Below are 14874 nucleotides of genomic sequence, written 5' to 3' on the forward strand. Positions count from 1 at the left end.
ATGCATTGTTGTGATTCCTCATAAAAACAGTAATTCTCTGCATTTTATACAAAATCTGGACTGACATTTCTCGATGTTACGAGAACAGCCATAGTTTAAGAACAAATCCGTTAATTGCATAAACAGTCCCGGCTAATAAAAATAACTAATGTAAACGTGTTTCTATTTTTAGGGCATTTCTGTATTATTCATGTCTACTCATCATATAGACAGGTAAGTAGTAAACATGTCATTGGCATTGGCTTCATGAGTGATGCCCACGAGGATGATACACAGCTAAATAAAAGATCTAACTCACAAAGGCACAACATGCGAAATGAAAAATGACATCGGATTTCCGAATCAAAATGCCACTTACTGATTTTCTCACACGGTGGTGTCTTAGTTGGGTGTCGAGTGGTGTTTGGCGTTGGTTTCTAAGATTGAAAGATAGCAGCTCTTCCTGGACTGTGATTGTACGGAAGCCGTAAAGTCTGGAACGCTTTTTTTTAAGTGGGCAGCGCACTGTCAAAATGGCACGAGCGCGGTGCAGTCTATGTGAGAAAGTCTATGAGAGGTCAATGTGTTTGTTTGTTTGTTTGTTTGTTTGTTTTGTTTTGTTTTTTACAGTCTATGGAGAACATGCTTTATGTATAACGTTAAAGTACTTATAAGAGAACTTATAAAGAAACTTATTTCCAAAATATAGCTAATAATACTAATGAATTTGGATAGACATTTAATAAAAATAAAAAACGAATTAAAATAAAATTGACCAAAGGTTAAAACAAATTCGTATGAGGCTTATTCTATATGTTTGATGAACTAACATCTAACTTAATTATCTAACATAAAATGAACCTAACATTAAAAATAGCATATGTTTTAAAAGCATAAAAATGCTCCCAAACTATTCAGTTTTAAAATGTGTAGTAACAAATTTGCAGTAACAATGTTGCAAAAATCGCAAATCACACCGACAAAAAATAGCAGATAAATCTGAGATTGATGATTTGTATGTTTTGAGGATAAAGGACAGTACTCCTCTCACCGACCATAAGTTGAAGAGAAACATTTAAATTACATTTTAACACTGTGTTAATAAAAATAAAACATAATGAAGGTGAAACTGTCAGCATCTATTTTATTTTATAAGCGTAACATTAGAGTACATTAGCAAAACAATAAAAATAAATAAATAAATAAAAATTCCCCTCATGAGGACTCTTATTTTGAAGCATTTCCTGTCGCCTTCAGTAGCTGGCCTGGAACATTTTAAATGACTGTACGGCGTACAGTCTTACGGCGTCCGTCTGCATTATAAGCGTTCTGAAGGGCTAGACAGTGAGACACGGTGTGTTTGTATAAAATGAACGCTCGTGGCAGCGAAAGTCGTGAGCCGATATCGCTGCTGTCCAGATGTGTGGAAGCCGCGCTCGAGACGGCTCTGCGCAAGGCATTTGAGGTGGCGCTTGAGATCGCGCTTAATGAGTTCAGCAGACTGACAGCAGGTCAAACGCTACTGGATGTCTGCGAGCAGATTCGAGAGAGACAGCGGGACAACAATCATCTCAGATTACCACCACAGCATCTCGATCATGGTGAATCAAATCAGAGCAGCTCGTGCAGTCTGCGAGAGGATACACCGAGGAAAGTGTGTGAAAAGCTGGAACACGATGAAGTAGACGCATATGTGGATGAGAGTGAAGGGCTGCTGAATGGATCTTTTCACAAAATCTGTCATGATGGTCGTGTACGATCACATGGAATGAACACATCACCTATTAATGGTGCGTTTAATCTGGGTATCTCAAAATGAAAAAAAAAACGAAATCGTTAGATGCTTACAGTTGTAGACAACAAAAGTCATATGTTTAGCCCATTACAGCACGATGGAAAAAGTCGAGTAAATTAAGTACATTTATCTGCAACACTATTATATACAGTCAACCTAAAAATAAAAACAGACACCAGAAATGTTGTACTAGTGAGTGCAGGACACTAGTGAATTTGTGGTAGTGAGGATAGCAAAATAAAGTAAACTGTGACATAAGTTACCCAAATATTACCCCAAATATATAAACTGTGATATACCCATATATAAATGTTATGTTTATCTGCTTAATCCCAGTGCATCCAAGATATAGGTGACTTTGTTTCTTCAGTAGAACACAAATGAAGATTTGTAACTCCAACCATTGCAGTCTATCAGTCGTATAATATGAATGGTAGCAAAAAATATGAGAGTGAAACATGCACAGTGAAATCCATATTAAACTCTGCAGCTCAAGACGACACATTAAAGTCTTAAGACACAAAACTATCAGTTTGTGAAATGTGTATATGTCCAACAGCCTTCGGCGCGTGATCACTTCTGGTAAGTGAGGTCACTGACCTCTCCCGTGTAGCCTTTTAAAGCGTATCTCCTATGTATCTCTATGCCAGATCGTGTATGTTGACCTCACTTACCTTACTGAAGAAACAAAATCGCCTATATCATGGATGTCCTGGGGGTAAGAGATAAACAGCATTTTCATTTTTGGGTGAACTATCCCTTTAAGCATTGCTTAGTAATTGGTTGACCCTAAATTGGTATTATTTAATTGTATACTCAAATTTAAAAGCTGACAGCTGATTGGTTGATTGTAATCCATTACATACATTTCTATCAAAGTTATCTGAAAATATGACATTGTAATATTACCATTTTCTAAATTATAGAGAATAAACTGTGATAATGTGAGAAATGTAGAAACTGTCTGAATACATTTTGGTGTGTGTTTATGTTTTTATATATATATATATATATATATATATATATATATATATATATATATATATATATATATATATATATATATATATTTACATGACTTATGTCTTCACAGAGCAAGATACATCAGACCAAAATGAGCTCAACATAGATCACATACAAGATGTGGAGCCAAACGATCAAAACATATCATTCCAGCCTGCAATTGAGAAGGTTAATGTGAAAAGTGAAAAGCCAGATCTAGAAGAACCAGCACCGAATAGCCACTCTGGATGTGGTTCTCCTTATCCTAGCCCAGACTATAGTTTTGACCCAACTTGTAATGAGGATTTTGTGCACAACAGAATGACTTTAGTTCAGTCGAAACTGCTAGAAGACTGGAGGCCTGATCCAGAGAAGCCACATGAGGAGACTGAACTTTTGGATCAAGAAGCCAGCCACGGTCATGGTAATGGTTAATCCATAATAGAGTTCCCGATACTGAAATATTGTCAGTGATTTATGTTTTATGTCCTCAGGCTCCTCAAAAATCAATTTGCCATCCAGTGGCTGCGTTTCTCTTGGCTCCACCCCGTTTCACAACCTCTACCTATCAGCAGGCGACAGGACCTCTTTTACCCAGTCAGCTCAAAACTGTAATGCGCAGGTGAGGACAAACATTAATTCCAGCCTGTATATTTGTAAATTCTGTGGTCGTGTATTTCACAGTTCAAATGATTTGTGTAATCATCACATTTAGAATCACAGAACCATATTAAGGAGTGTAGAAGAAGGCACTGTCGCAACCAGACCAAGAAAACAGCAGCTTTTCCCTCCAGGGTGCAGCCCGTATCACTGCAGCATGTGCAGAAGAGACTTCAATCGCCTAGAGAACCTGAAGACTCATTTAAGGATACACACTGGTGAGCGTCCGTACAGATGTTCATTGTGTGGGGTGCGATTTCGCCACTCGGGGGCACTGACACGACACTTCCGCATTCACACCGGGGAAAAGCCGTATGTATGTGAAGAGTGCGGGAAGAGTTTTAGAAACTGTGGAGGTCTGCGCTACCACCAGAAATTACACCATCCTAGTACTGTCTTTGACACGTGAGGCATATAAAATGATTCCATTAGTCAGTTTTGATAGTATGCTTGTCGGCATATACAGTCAGGTTTGAGGTTCTCAACTTGGAACCTTCTGTACTCCTGTTGGACTTTGCTGTGCATTTGATATGATTAAGTCATTGACCTTGAAACATCAACAACTATCATAAAGTTGTGTGTTTGTGTTTGCTGAAACGTTGTGTTACTGTTTTACTTACATGGATTTTGAAATAGGATCTGATCTTTGTCTAAATAATGTTAAATAAATACCTTCAAACCCCTTAACTGCTCTGTATTTGAAAGGACTAATCAGAAAATGTTCTGATGTTACAACTAGGCTTAGTAGATGCAAGTATATTTGTATTCAAAAGTAATTAAAAATCAAAATTAAATTAAATCATAAGAATATTTGGTCACACTTTAGATTTAGGGTCCAATGCCTATTATTACCTAACTATTAACTATGACTTTTGTATTAATAAGTTCCTAATTACTGCTTGATTATAGTAAGGTAGTTGTTAAGTTAAGGTAAGATTAAGGAATATGATCATGCAGAAAAGGTATTGATATGTGGTTTATAAGTACTAATAAACAGCCAATAATATGCATACAAGCTACTTGTTAATAGTAAGAATTGGACCCTAAACTAAAGTGTTACTAAATATTATGAATCCTCAATAATTAAATTAACTTTTTTTGAATCTTTTAACATTTAAAATTGTGCATCTTGATTAACATTAATGCAAAAATCTTTTTATATAAGTACATGTATCCTTTTTAAATATTGAACTTACGCTTCGGTTCTAAAGTTTGGGGTGAGTAAGATTTTATTTATTTTTTAAATAAATAAATGAATACTTTTATTCAGATGCATTAAATTGATGACAAGTGAGGGTAAAGACATTTATAATTTTAAAAACTTTTTTTTTTTTTAATAATGCTGTTCTTTTGAATTTTCTATTTGTTAAAGGTCCCGTTCTTCGCGATTCCATCTTTCAAACTTTAGTTAGTGTGTAATGTTGCTGTTAGAGCATAAATAATACCTATAAAATTATAAAGCTCAAAGTTAAATGCCAAGTGAGATATTTTATTTAACAGAAGTTCCCTTTCAAAGCCTACAGCGAACGGCCGGTTTGGACCATAGACCGTAAAAAAATATGGATGACTCGACATCATCCGTTTCTGCTTGCCAGATTTGAAGCTTTCAGGCGGCCTGCACGGCGCTGACATCTTGGGACCGAGTCTGCGCAGTAACGATTTCGGGACCGGAGTTGCGCAGTAGAGAGCAGGAAGTAGAGTAGGAAGTACAGTCACGATATCAAAAGCCAGCCCACACTCTCGCAGATGCAGAAAAATTAATTATGTTGGTGTGAAATAAAAAAATGTGAAATGGCGATCGAGGCGTGAAAGCTTCAGTACCTGAGAGGGATACTGCAGGCTTGGTTTGTACTACATCCCTGCACTTCCTTGCACGAATGACGTCACTAGAACCGTTTGTTGACTAACCCTCCGTCCACAAGAACACGCAAAAAAGGGGGCATGGTCTTGTTGCTCTCCCACGTGGAGAAGAGCGCGCATTCATCGCTTCCATCTCCCCGTTATGGTAAGAGACGGGACCTTTCCGGGCAAAGTGCGCTAAGCTGCTGTCCAATCACAACACGGGAAGCGCTGGCCCAATCAAAACCTGTTACGTATTTCTGAAGAAGGGACTTCATAGAACAAGGAAATCGTCAGGCCGTTTTTAGGACAGAGGAAACAGCGGTGTACATACAAGTAAATTGTGTGAAAAATACTGTGTTTTTTTACACGCGAAACATGAGCTCATGTTATATTGCACACTGTAAACATAATCAAAGCTTCAAAAACACGTGAAGAATGGGACCTTTAAAGAATCCTGAAGAATGTTAGACTGGGTAAACCCAGTCTGATCTGCTGGCGATTTGATTGCTGGAAACCTGTCCATTCATTTCTACTGCTTCTGTTACACTTTTGTGGGAACCAATCACAGGCTGTCTTATCCACCTGACAGATAGAGAAGTGTTGGGTCCTTGCCTGTTGATCACGTCTCTTGTGGTATGATTGGTTGAAGGACTATCCAATTGCGTACAGAGTCATTTGAATCATGCACGTTGATCGCGCCTCTTGTTCTGTAGGAAATACAGAGCAGACTCCGTAGCCTGACAAGCCAGACCCACATCAAGATGTTTGTTCTGGAAACTCACCATTGACAGGGCTCAATCCGAGGGGCGGGATAGGATACGGTACACAACCAACCAGAGCAACGAAGGTGAAGCAGAGCTTGTTAATAGATTAACCATTTGCCGTATCCGGTCTGCAAAACTCCGAACACATCTTTCCTTTTTAAGAATGACTTCAGTGCCGTTCTTTTCTGGAGAAAAGCATAACTCCAAGTCTTCCATAGTCGCGGTCAAAGCTGATTCGACAGACCGTCGCCGTTCGCCAGTGTCTGTGTTTACTAGAAGCACGCAAGCGCAACTCTGCCGTCGTCATTATGGCCCTGCCCACCGTCTCTATACACGATGTGATTGGCCCGGCAAGAGTTAGGGCAATACAGCTCAGAAGGGTATTGAAAGTTCCTAGACGACACTCGCGGGCAAATTAGATTTGCTGCCGCTAGGGTGCGTCTAGATTTCTAGGCTACAGACTCCCCAGGCCCAGACTAATGTTCAATTTTAAATTGAGCTTGGTTTGGTGATAGTCAGACAAAAATAATGTATCATGGTTTTCACAAAACATTAAGCAGCACAACACGGATAATAAGAAATATATTGTTTGAGCTTGGTACTCATCAGAATCAGCACTACACTGTAAAAAAAAAAAAAAAAATCAGGTCTCCAGCTGAAAATGTTCTAGTGACTGGTCGCTGGTAATTTTTTTAAGTTGGCCAAATTGAATTTCTGTTAATTAAATTGTATCAATTCACTGAAATTCAATTTGGCCAACTGAAAAATTTAGATGTGATCAGTCAGTAGAACATTTTCAATTGGAGAGGCCTGAAATTTTTTACAGTGTAGAATGTGACACTGAAGCCTGCTGGAAATTCAGCTTTGCCATCACATGAATAAATCACACTCTAAAATGGTAATATTTCATAATATTACTGTTTTTATTTATTGGAGTGAAGAGACATCTGTCAAAAGTAATCGTACTGACTCCAAACTTTTCAATACTGGGAAGAAAATGTAAAGAAATATTGGACTATAATAGTCCCCAAAAGGTTAATATAAATCTGTTACCCTGTCAAGTCACATATAAGCCTTCCTCTCCTCTGTGCCTTTTTAAATTGGATCTTCCTTTATCCACTCATCTCCTCAAACCAAGATAGACTTAAGAAGTTGAACTCATATTAATCAAAATTGTGTTCAAATCCTGTTTTTAGTTATCTCAAAATGTATTATTTAATTTATTCCTTCAAAATGCTCACATTCTTATCGACTCCAATAAGTGGTCGGTATAGGACAATGGCAGTGTTTGGGGTAGTGCATGATCAACTAATGTGAGTTATGTAGTCAGATTACCATTTAAAAGTAACAAGTAAAGTAATGAATTACCTTTAAATTTACAACCAAATATTAAATATAGGATTGATGTGACATGTAGGATTTGTGTTCTGCATTCCACCAAAGACAGCGCTGTTCATTCACTCCTATTTGCTACAGAAACTAAGACTCAAACCTGAGGATGTGATCTTACACACACACACAGAGAGAGAGAGAGAGAGAGAGAGAGAGAGAGAGAGAGAGAGAGAGAGAGAGAGAGAGAATTCAGTATTTGTGATGAAACATATTCTGATGCTATAGGGCATGTTATATAGTGATGTTTCCCAAGTTCATCAGGTGTTTCGGGTCTGTGATCTGTATTATAAAAAAATTACAGAACGTTTTGAGTGAAATTTCTATAATTTCCCATATATAATGCATTCCCGTGCTAATGAATATTGCAATCAGATTTTGTTTTACTTTTATTGTGATGCACTAAAAAAGTATTCTGTGCACATATAGTGACAGAACAGCATGTTAATTCATTTAGCATTAAAAGAAATACTAATTTCACTGTGATATTGCTGTCAAACACATGTACGTGCGAGCAGAATGTGTTTGTGTGAGAAAAAGCACTGAACGCCTTCTGGAGTCTGTTGTCTTTATGTCAGACAGCAGGAGGCCCGTCTGCACTTGCAGCTTCAGCACAAATCTTACATGCTTTAAGCTTCATGAATAAAACATTTGCTCTCGCAATGCTATTATTAATCACACTTTATATCTATCTGAAAATAAGGTTATATATATCCCGGTATCAATGAAAGGTTGCCATCTTATCCAAAGCATATTTTTCTGTTCGTAAAGCACCTTAAGTGAGCACTAATTGGCTTGGTATTCTAAAACTTAGTTATTCAGGTTATTCGATGCAATAATCATCATTTGTCATTGGTTCTCAACGGTTTCTGACTGAAACATGGAGCCTTAGGATAGTTGACCAAAAAGAAAAAAGTTGTCATCATTTCCTAACCCTCATGTTATTTTATACCTACTTTGCTTTGTGAAACAAATAATGGGGAATGGATGGGGACATGTAACAAAAAATAAACGTACTGAAATTTCATTCAGTTGCAAGCTGAAAATCTTGTTTGCTAGCATCCATTTATGTTCCAACAGGATACATTTGTTACCTGTGTAAATTCCGGCTGATCAGAGTTAAAGAATCAAAACATACTGGTAAAACTTTAGTATTACATACTATATGCTATATTAAACACATACTATAGTTTTTGAGCAGTTAAATTGGTGGCAAGAATTTAACAAATTCTTCTCATCTGTGTCAGTCTTCTTTGCAGTTTAAGTTGGCCAGCACCTGCGTCAGCATCACACGTATGCGTTGTGCTCACGTGAACAGCATTGACCAATGGTAAGCCGCCGTTCTGGTGTAATTCTGATGTAACTCAGAAGCGCTGCACGGTATTTACTACGTCAACAGCGCAGGAGACGACACAGATGTGAAGAAATTGTTGAATAAATAATTTTTGCTCAAAAAGTATTTTCAACGCTTCATGAAATTAAGGTTGAACCACTGTAGCCATGTAGACTAGTTCAATGTTTTTACTACATTTATGGACCTTGAGCTCTCAGATTTCATTAAAAAAAGATCTCAATTTGTGTTCTGAAGATGAACGAAGGATGGGACAACATAAGGGTGAGAAATGAATGACAGAATTTAGATTTTTGAGTGAACTAACCCAAAAACTTTTGCAGCTTTTACTCCAAAAAGATACAAGTGATAGAAATGTAACTAATTAAACTTGAAAATACACTAAAAGTTTTAGGATTTTAATTAGAACAAAAGTTTCATAAGACTAAATGAAAATATTCTGTACTATGTACATTTGTGACATTGATCATGTGACTCCTTTGTACAAACAGTCAGATGTTCTTCCACTGAAGCATGAGATGCTCTTTGCATCATTCTGAAATCAACTTGTGAAGTTCGTGCAGCTGGAGTTTTGCTCCCATTAAAGATAATGTGGGACAAATCAGATACGAAGACATTATAAAAAATACTTTTAAAATTAACAGTATTGAATGTTTTATTTGTGGTGGGTGGCAATATTTTTTTAAATCGAAATATTCTGTCTGAACCATCGTCTAAAAATGTAAACCTTTGGCAGCATTCACTCTAAAAACAGAAATGAAAATATGTCATCAGGGTAACAAACTGACAACAACATACATATTCTATTCAGAAATGTTCTTTATTGTCAGCAAACTACATTTCAAAGATTTCTTATTATTTGCATGAGATGTTTTGACAAAAAAAATTAAGCATAATTACTTTATAAATACAATTTAACTGCTTTCCATTACATTATATGATGGGGAAATGGAAGTATTAAATAAAAAAGTGACTGCTGTTTTATTTGATGGCTGCATGAATGAGTGTGTGCGCTTGTGTCATTGTGCTTTCTGTTTCTCCCACTGCTCTGGTGTCAATGTTTTCTGCTCGAATGCATGGATCTCTTTCAGCTCCTCGGCGAGGCAATTATTCACCATCCTAACAACAAACATAAACACAGACATTTATTAAAACATTGCATGAGGTCAGTAAGTCTATTGATCCCAGCATGCCTGTTCCTCCCAGCTTGCCTCCACAGCACCATCCTCTCTAAAGACAATACTCTTCCACATGACTTGGTCCTGTAAAAAGACCCAGATCTTTCTGCTAAGCCTGCACATCTGCGTCCGTGTCTGAGGCACTTTGAGCCAGCTGGGACTCTATCCGCTGTGGATGACCTTTGCACAACAATCTTCACTGCAACACTGAGAAACCACTTTTTCCCTTTCATTTTCAGGTGTTCTGTGACATCCCAATTGTTTTCTTAAATGGTAAAATCCATTACTGATATGAAATGTAACCTGCTTGCCACATAACAGTAAAATGCACTGATTGATTAACATAAAAGGGGCCACATTTATTTATGTATATATTACCAACAAATGTCAACATAAACTGATTTACATATACAACTGCCCTTCTATATTGTGTTAAATCGACTGCACTGCAAATAACTTGCGGTCTGTTAAAATTGCAGTAAGTGATTTCTGAGGAACTCTATTGAAAATGAATCAGACGGAGCACCACAACGCACTTATAGCCAATCAGCAGAAGGGGGCGTATACACATGATGGTGGGAGAAGAGAGTGAGAAAGAGGTTGATGACAGAGATAGGTGTGGGCAATATAACGGTAGAAATTTGTCAACCGGTAGATATTTTGGACTATCGTCTCTATCTTGGTTACACGCTTGACATTGCTGTGCTGTGCACAAAAGCTTATCGTTTTCATGAGTTAAGCATTGAAGTTTCAAAATAGGGGATTTTAAACTGTTGAAGCACAATTAGCAGCAAAAGAGAACTCACTTCAGTATGTGCGCACTAGGGGTGTGCCATATAATACCGTCCACAATAATACCAGTATACATTTTTACATGATAAAAAAATTTGTCATTTCGCAATATTAATGATATTGTGGCGTGATGATGTATGATGACACAATTACTTTCCCTAGTGCACACAACAACTCCTGTCTGAGAGTAGTAGACATGTCAGCCTCTGATGACGATTAAGTACCTAATAAGGGTTACGAGAGATCAGTCCCCTTTACAACCGACATAACATTGACAACTTAAAGCTGTTATTGATGTCTGCAGCCCAATATTTGACCGGAAGGGTAACGGTGACGGTTATTTTCATCAGTTATAGCTAGTTAGATCTAGCATTTTGTCTCCTTTGAATCAGACACAGAGATCAAGTAGTATATAAAGTAATACGTTTATTTGAATAAATGGATTATAGCATTTTTTATTTGAATTAATTATAGAGAGTGAGACAGAGGGAGAGAGATTTCCGTAGGCTACATGCGTGACTGCATCTGTTCAGCACCCTCGTGTTATGTTGCGGGTCAATTTGACCCGTTTCGATTTTTAAGTTGTTGGAAATACTGGTTAACCAATGTTTTTTTTCCTTGATATTTTTCTCATTTATCATCATGAACATGCATGCAAAGTTTCAACATGCTGGTGTTTTGTGACATACATGCAAACAAATTTACTTTACTTTACTATTACGTTTGTGATTTTCGCGGGTCAATTTGACCCTCATAGGCAGCTATTCACAAGCAATTGTACAGAATTTTTTTTAAAATATTTATTTCATGTCAAGGCATTAACTCCAGTTCTAAAGTGTAAATGTATCTAAAAGTGCTCTAACCCTAACCAAACACACTTCAAAAAGCATGGTGTTCAGAATTAATGGCAAATTACAAATTAAAATCTTTGACAGACACAGATAGTAAAATAAGCTCTCATTTATATTCAAGATATCTGAAATACCTAGCTTTTAACCAAACCTTATATGCAGGATTTACAAAGGTAGCTTTACAGAAACAAAACATAATCAAATAACAAAAAAAAGAGATTGAATCTTGATCTAATAATTTTTGTAACTTTAATTTTAAAAAAATTGTATGTTTAAATCACAGTAGTTTTTCTAGTGCCTGAAGTTTTTTCCAGGTAGGTCTAGTGTGTCTGTTCTATTGATCAGAGGAAGATCAGTTGAAAAAATAATGGTTATGATCAGGCAAGAGTTTTAAAGGGTTACTTCAGTGATTAGCATTTGGCTTTCTATCAGTAGAAAGAAACCCTGGAGTATATTTGTTTACCTCAGCTCTCATCACGAGAGCTCATTCAGCTCGTTTATCACAATGAATGTAATCTGACTCCTGCAGCGTTAGTGCCGTGACATTCCCTCAGCGGCTAAATCACATTATATTGAACAGACACGTTCAGTTTTTAATTGTAGTGTCTGTTCTCTAACTGAACTGATTTCGTGAAAAAGAACACAGTGGGGAAAGTGATACATTTGGTTACGTTGTGAGTATTTGCAGCACATGTGATGTCAAACTGATTTGCAGGTCTTTTTTCTATTTCCATGTGCTTTAGTTCCAGCGCGTTGAGCTCTCTCTGCCATCATACTAATGTCATCTATGTATGACACTAATGTCACTGATCATGTGACTCCTTTGTACAGTCAGATGTTCTTCCCCTGAAGCACAAGATGCTCTTTGGATTCTCTCAGGCCTGTTGCATGAAGCTAGCTGAACAAATCCTGATAAATCCAACCTGGTTTAGATCTATTTTGATGGTCTCTCAAAGCTTGGTATAAACTAGTGTTGTCAAAAATATCGATATTTCGATATATATCGATACTGGAATATCTGAAACGATACGATTCTCAGTTTTTACAGTATCGATACCAGCTGCGTTCTCCTCTCCGACCGAAAGCGAGCTGACACACACCGGCATATTCTCACTCAGCCCGGTTAACCTCTAAGCACGGCGAACGCGCGTTCTGCTGGACTTTTTCCTCATGACAGTGTGTTAGTGTTAGTGTGTGATCGGTCTGAATTTCGCGCGGGATTGCACATAAATTAATTCTACTAATCCCGAAGATTTCGTGCTCACATCTAGAGCACACACACATAGCCTACCGTAATAAAGCCGCCTCTGACATGATACAAGTGCAAACATTTGCTTCTTTTTCCATCTTATTATTGGTCAAATACACTCAAAGAACTATCAGTGCACAAATGGAAGAGTATTAACGTAAACACTGTCGCAAACAGTTCAGGAAGAAATGAAGAATGAGTAAGAACAGTGTTTAGGATCCATGCGTCCGTTAGTCTTAAAGGGACCGCAGTCATTTGTTATTCAAACTACAAAAAGACAATTTACCATTCAAAATCAAGCTTCTTGTGCTGTGTGTAAGCTATTGCAACACAATTATATTACCCCATTGTAAAAAATACATTGAGATAGCAAAAATTTGTGAGATAATTTTAATAGTAATTGATCAATAATTGTTCAAATCAAAATGATGCCCAACCCTAAGGAACATGCTGGCCACATGAATTTTTAGTAAAAAAAAATAACATGAATAATAATAACAAGTTCTGTTGTCATATTAAGCATCTTATTTTTATTTTTTATGTTTATTTTTTACTGTGGTATCGATTTAGTATCGATAAATCGATATTTTAGTCTGGTATCGTATCGAAGTCATAATTTTGGTATCGTGACAACACTAGTATAAACGTTCTATGTCAACTCAGGTTTAATCCAGAGTTTGTGATTAACTGAAGCACATGCACCTGAAAGTGTGACACATGCAGCAAACAGTCAATCACAGCGTTCGTTTGACTCACTTCTCGCAAGAGAGACTGCGCATTGTGCGCAAATCACTTCTCTTCTGAAGATTGAAATGTCGTTTTGAAATCATTGGGTTTGCAATCTCTAACACAGAATAAAACCTACTCCAGAGCAGGTTAGCTGTGTAGTGTAAGTTACTATGATGAGAAACAATGCTAAAAAACAATCAACCTTCTTGAGCCAGAAAAAAAAGATCTCAAACTTACTTGGGTAGCAACTTGAAATCAGCTTTGTGCAACAGGCCTCAAGTTATAGGCTACACACACGTGTGGATATCATGCAGCTGGAATTCTGCTGCCATTAAAGCCAATGTGGGATTTCAAACTTAAATTGTTCACCTCACTTGAACTTAAAAAATAATAATAATAAAAATAACATTAAGAAAGATGCAATATAGAAGCATTTTCACTCCTGTTACCAGACATTTGTATTGTCTATGAAACATGACCAATTCTCCAGTCCAAAGAATACGTGTGCAGAAGAAGTAACTCACCTGTGTCTCTGCAACAATGGTTTCCCTTCAAACTGAGGGGATACTACAAGAACTTTAAAACTGGCAGCGCATCTATTGGGAGACGTGTCTTCTACATCCTGAAAGAAAAACGGATTCTGGTCAAGTTAAGGCATTTCCATGGGGAAAAGCAACTGCTGCCTGTTTAATATCGCACATGTATATTGTATGATCTGTAATTAATTCTGAGTCCAACTTCATCTGGTTCTGCGGTTAATACATACCACGTGTATCGCACCAATCTCCGCGATCAGTTTTTCACGAATCAGATCTGGGGTGACAGACATAACTCCCGGGATAAAGCACAAGCTTTGGTGACGGCGACGTTTTTATAAACACTGAGGTTATTTATTTTAACGTACAGTACAGCGTTATTCAGTAACTACCGGTATCAGCCTTAGAAAGGAGGAGCTTAGTAATAAAAACACCTATTTGGGTTTGGAACGTTACAGAGGCCACGCCTCTTAAATAGTAATGACCAATCCCTTTATCGAACTTTTTACCAAAGGCGTGAAAACTGACCAATCAAAGCAGAGAATCTGGGGTCCTTGTTGTTATCGGTGTTCTCTTCATTTACTTGATCGGAAAAGCCACATAATTATTTTGAAAGCTCATTAAAACAAATTAAACCTATATAGAAGGTTAAAATGTTACTTGATAATAACGTGAGTTATATAAAATATATTTAACTAAATATATTTGTAGCTTAATAATTGATTATTGCATCGTATATTTGCTCAGGCCATACTCA

General features: G+C 37.1%; 3 protein-coding genes across 3 annotated transcripts in view; 1 reads left to right on the forward strand and 2 right to left on the reverse strand.

Annotated features, from left to right (window-relative positions):
• zdhhc21 (zinc finger DHHC-type palmitoyltransferase 21) overlaps positions 1-474 on the reverse strand; it is a 32865-nt gene extending 32391 nt beyond the window's left edge. The window contains exon 1 of the mRNA XM_067433307.1: positions 359-474. The gene's annotated coding sequence lies outside the window, so the exon portion shown is untranslated. The remainder of the gene's footprint in view (positions 1-358) is intronic.
• A 754-nt stretch (positions 475-1228) lies between these two features.
• Positions 1229-4123, forward strand: LOC137083496 (zinc finger protein 165-like). Its single transcript, XM_067449449.1, has 4 exons — positions 1229-1769; positions 2868-3200; positions 3271-3398; positions 3492-4123. The coding sequence occupies exons 1-4, from the start codon at positions 1349-1351 to the stop codon at positions 3843-3845; spliced, it is 1236 nt and encodes a 411-aa protein (XP_067305550.1). The 5' UTR covers positions 1229-1348; the 3' UTR covers positions 3846-4123.
• A 5501-nt stretch (positions 4124-9624) lies between these two features.
• Positions 9625-14538, reverse strand: zgc:112271 (uncharacterized protein LOC553698 homolog). The gene is made up of 3 exons (XM_067449457.1): positions 14348-14538; positions 14106-14203; positions 9625-9901 (listed from the first exon to the last, which is right to left on the reverse strand). Exons 1-3 carry the CDS (start codon positions 14408-14410, stop codon positions 9802-9804), a joined length of 261 nt encoding a protein of 86 aa, XP_067305558.1. The 5' UTR covers positions 14411-14538; the 3' UTR covers positions 9625-9801.
• Positions 14539-14874: the final 336 nt, after the last annotated feature.

The sequence above is a fragment of the Pseudorasbora parva genome, chromosome 1, assembly GCF_024679245.1.
Source record: "Pseudorasbora parva isolate DD20220531a chromosome 1, ASM2467924v1, whole genome shotgun sequence".
Lineage (NCBI taxonomy): Eukaryota > Metazoa > Chordata > Actinopteri > Cypriniformes > Gobionidae > Pseudorasbora > Pseudorasbora parva.

What these genes read in the sequence shown, in the direction of transcription:
- zgc:112271 (XM_067449457.1), bottom strand. Translation starts at nt 14,410, where the DNA reads ATGTCTGTCACCCCAGATCTGATTCGTGAAAAACTGATCGCGGAGATT. An exon ending in AGATTGGTGCGATACACGTG is followed by an intron (nt 14,204 to 14,347) that starts GTATGTATTAAC and finishes TTTTTCTTTCAG; the next exon opens with GATGTAGAAGACACGTCTCC. An exon ending in CCATTGTTGCAGAGACACAG is followed by an intron (nt 9,902 to 14,105) that starts GTGAGTTACTTC and finishes GTTTGTTGTTAG; the next exon opens with GATGGTGAATAATTGCCTCG.
- LOC137083496 (XM_067449449.1), top strand. Translation starts at nt 1,349, where the DNA reads ATGAACGCTCGTGGCAGCGAAAGTCGTGAGCCGATATCGCTGCTGTCC. An exon ending in GAACACATCACCTATTAATG is followed by an intron (nt 1,770 to 2,867) that starts GTGCGTTTAATC and finishes ATGTCTTCACAG; the next exon opens with AGCAAGATACATCAGACCAA. An exon ending in CTCAAAACTGTAATGCGCAG is followed by an intron (nt 3,399 to 3,491) that starts GTGAGGACAAAC and finishes CATCACATTTAG; the next exon opens with AATCACAGAACCATATTAAG.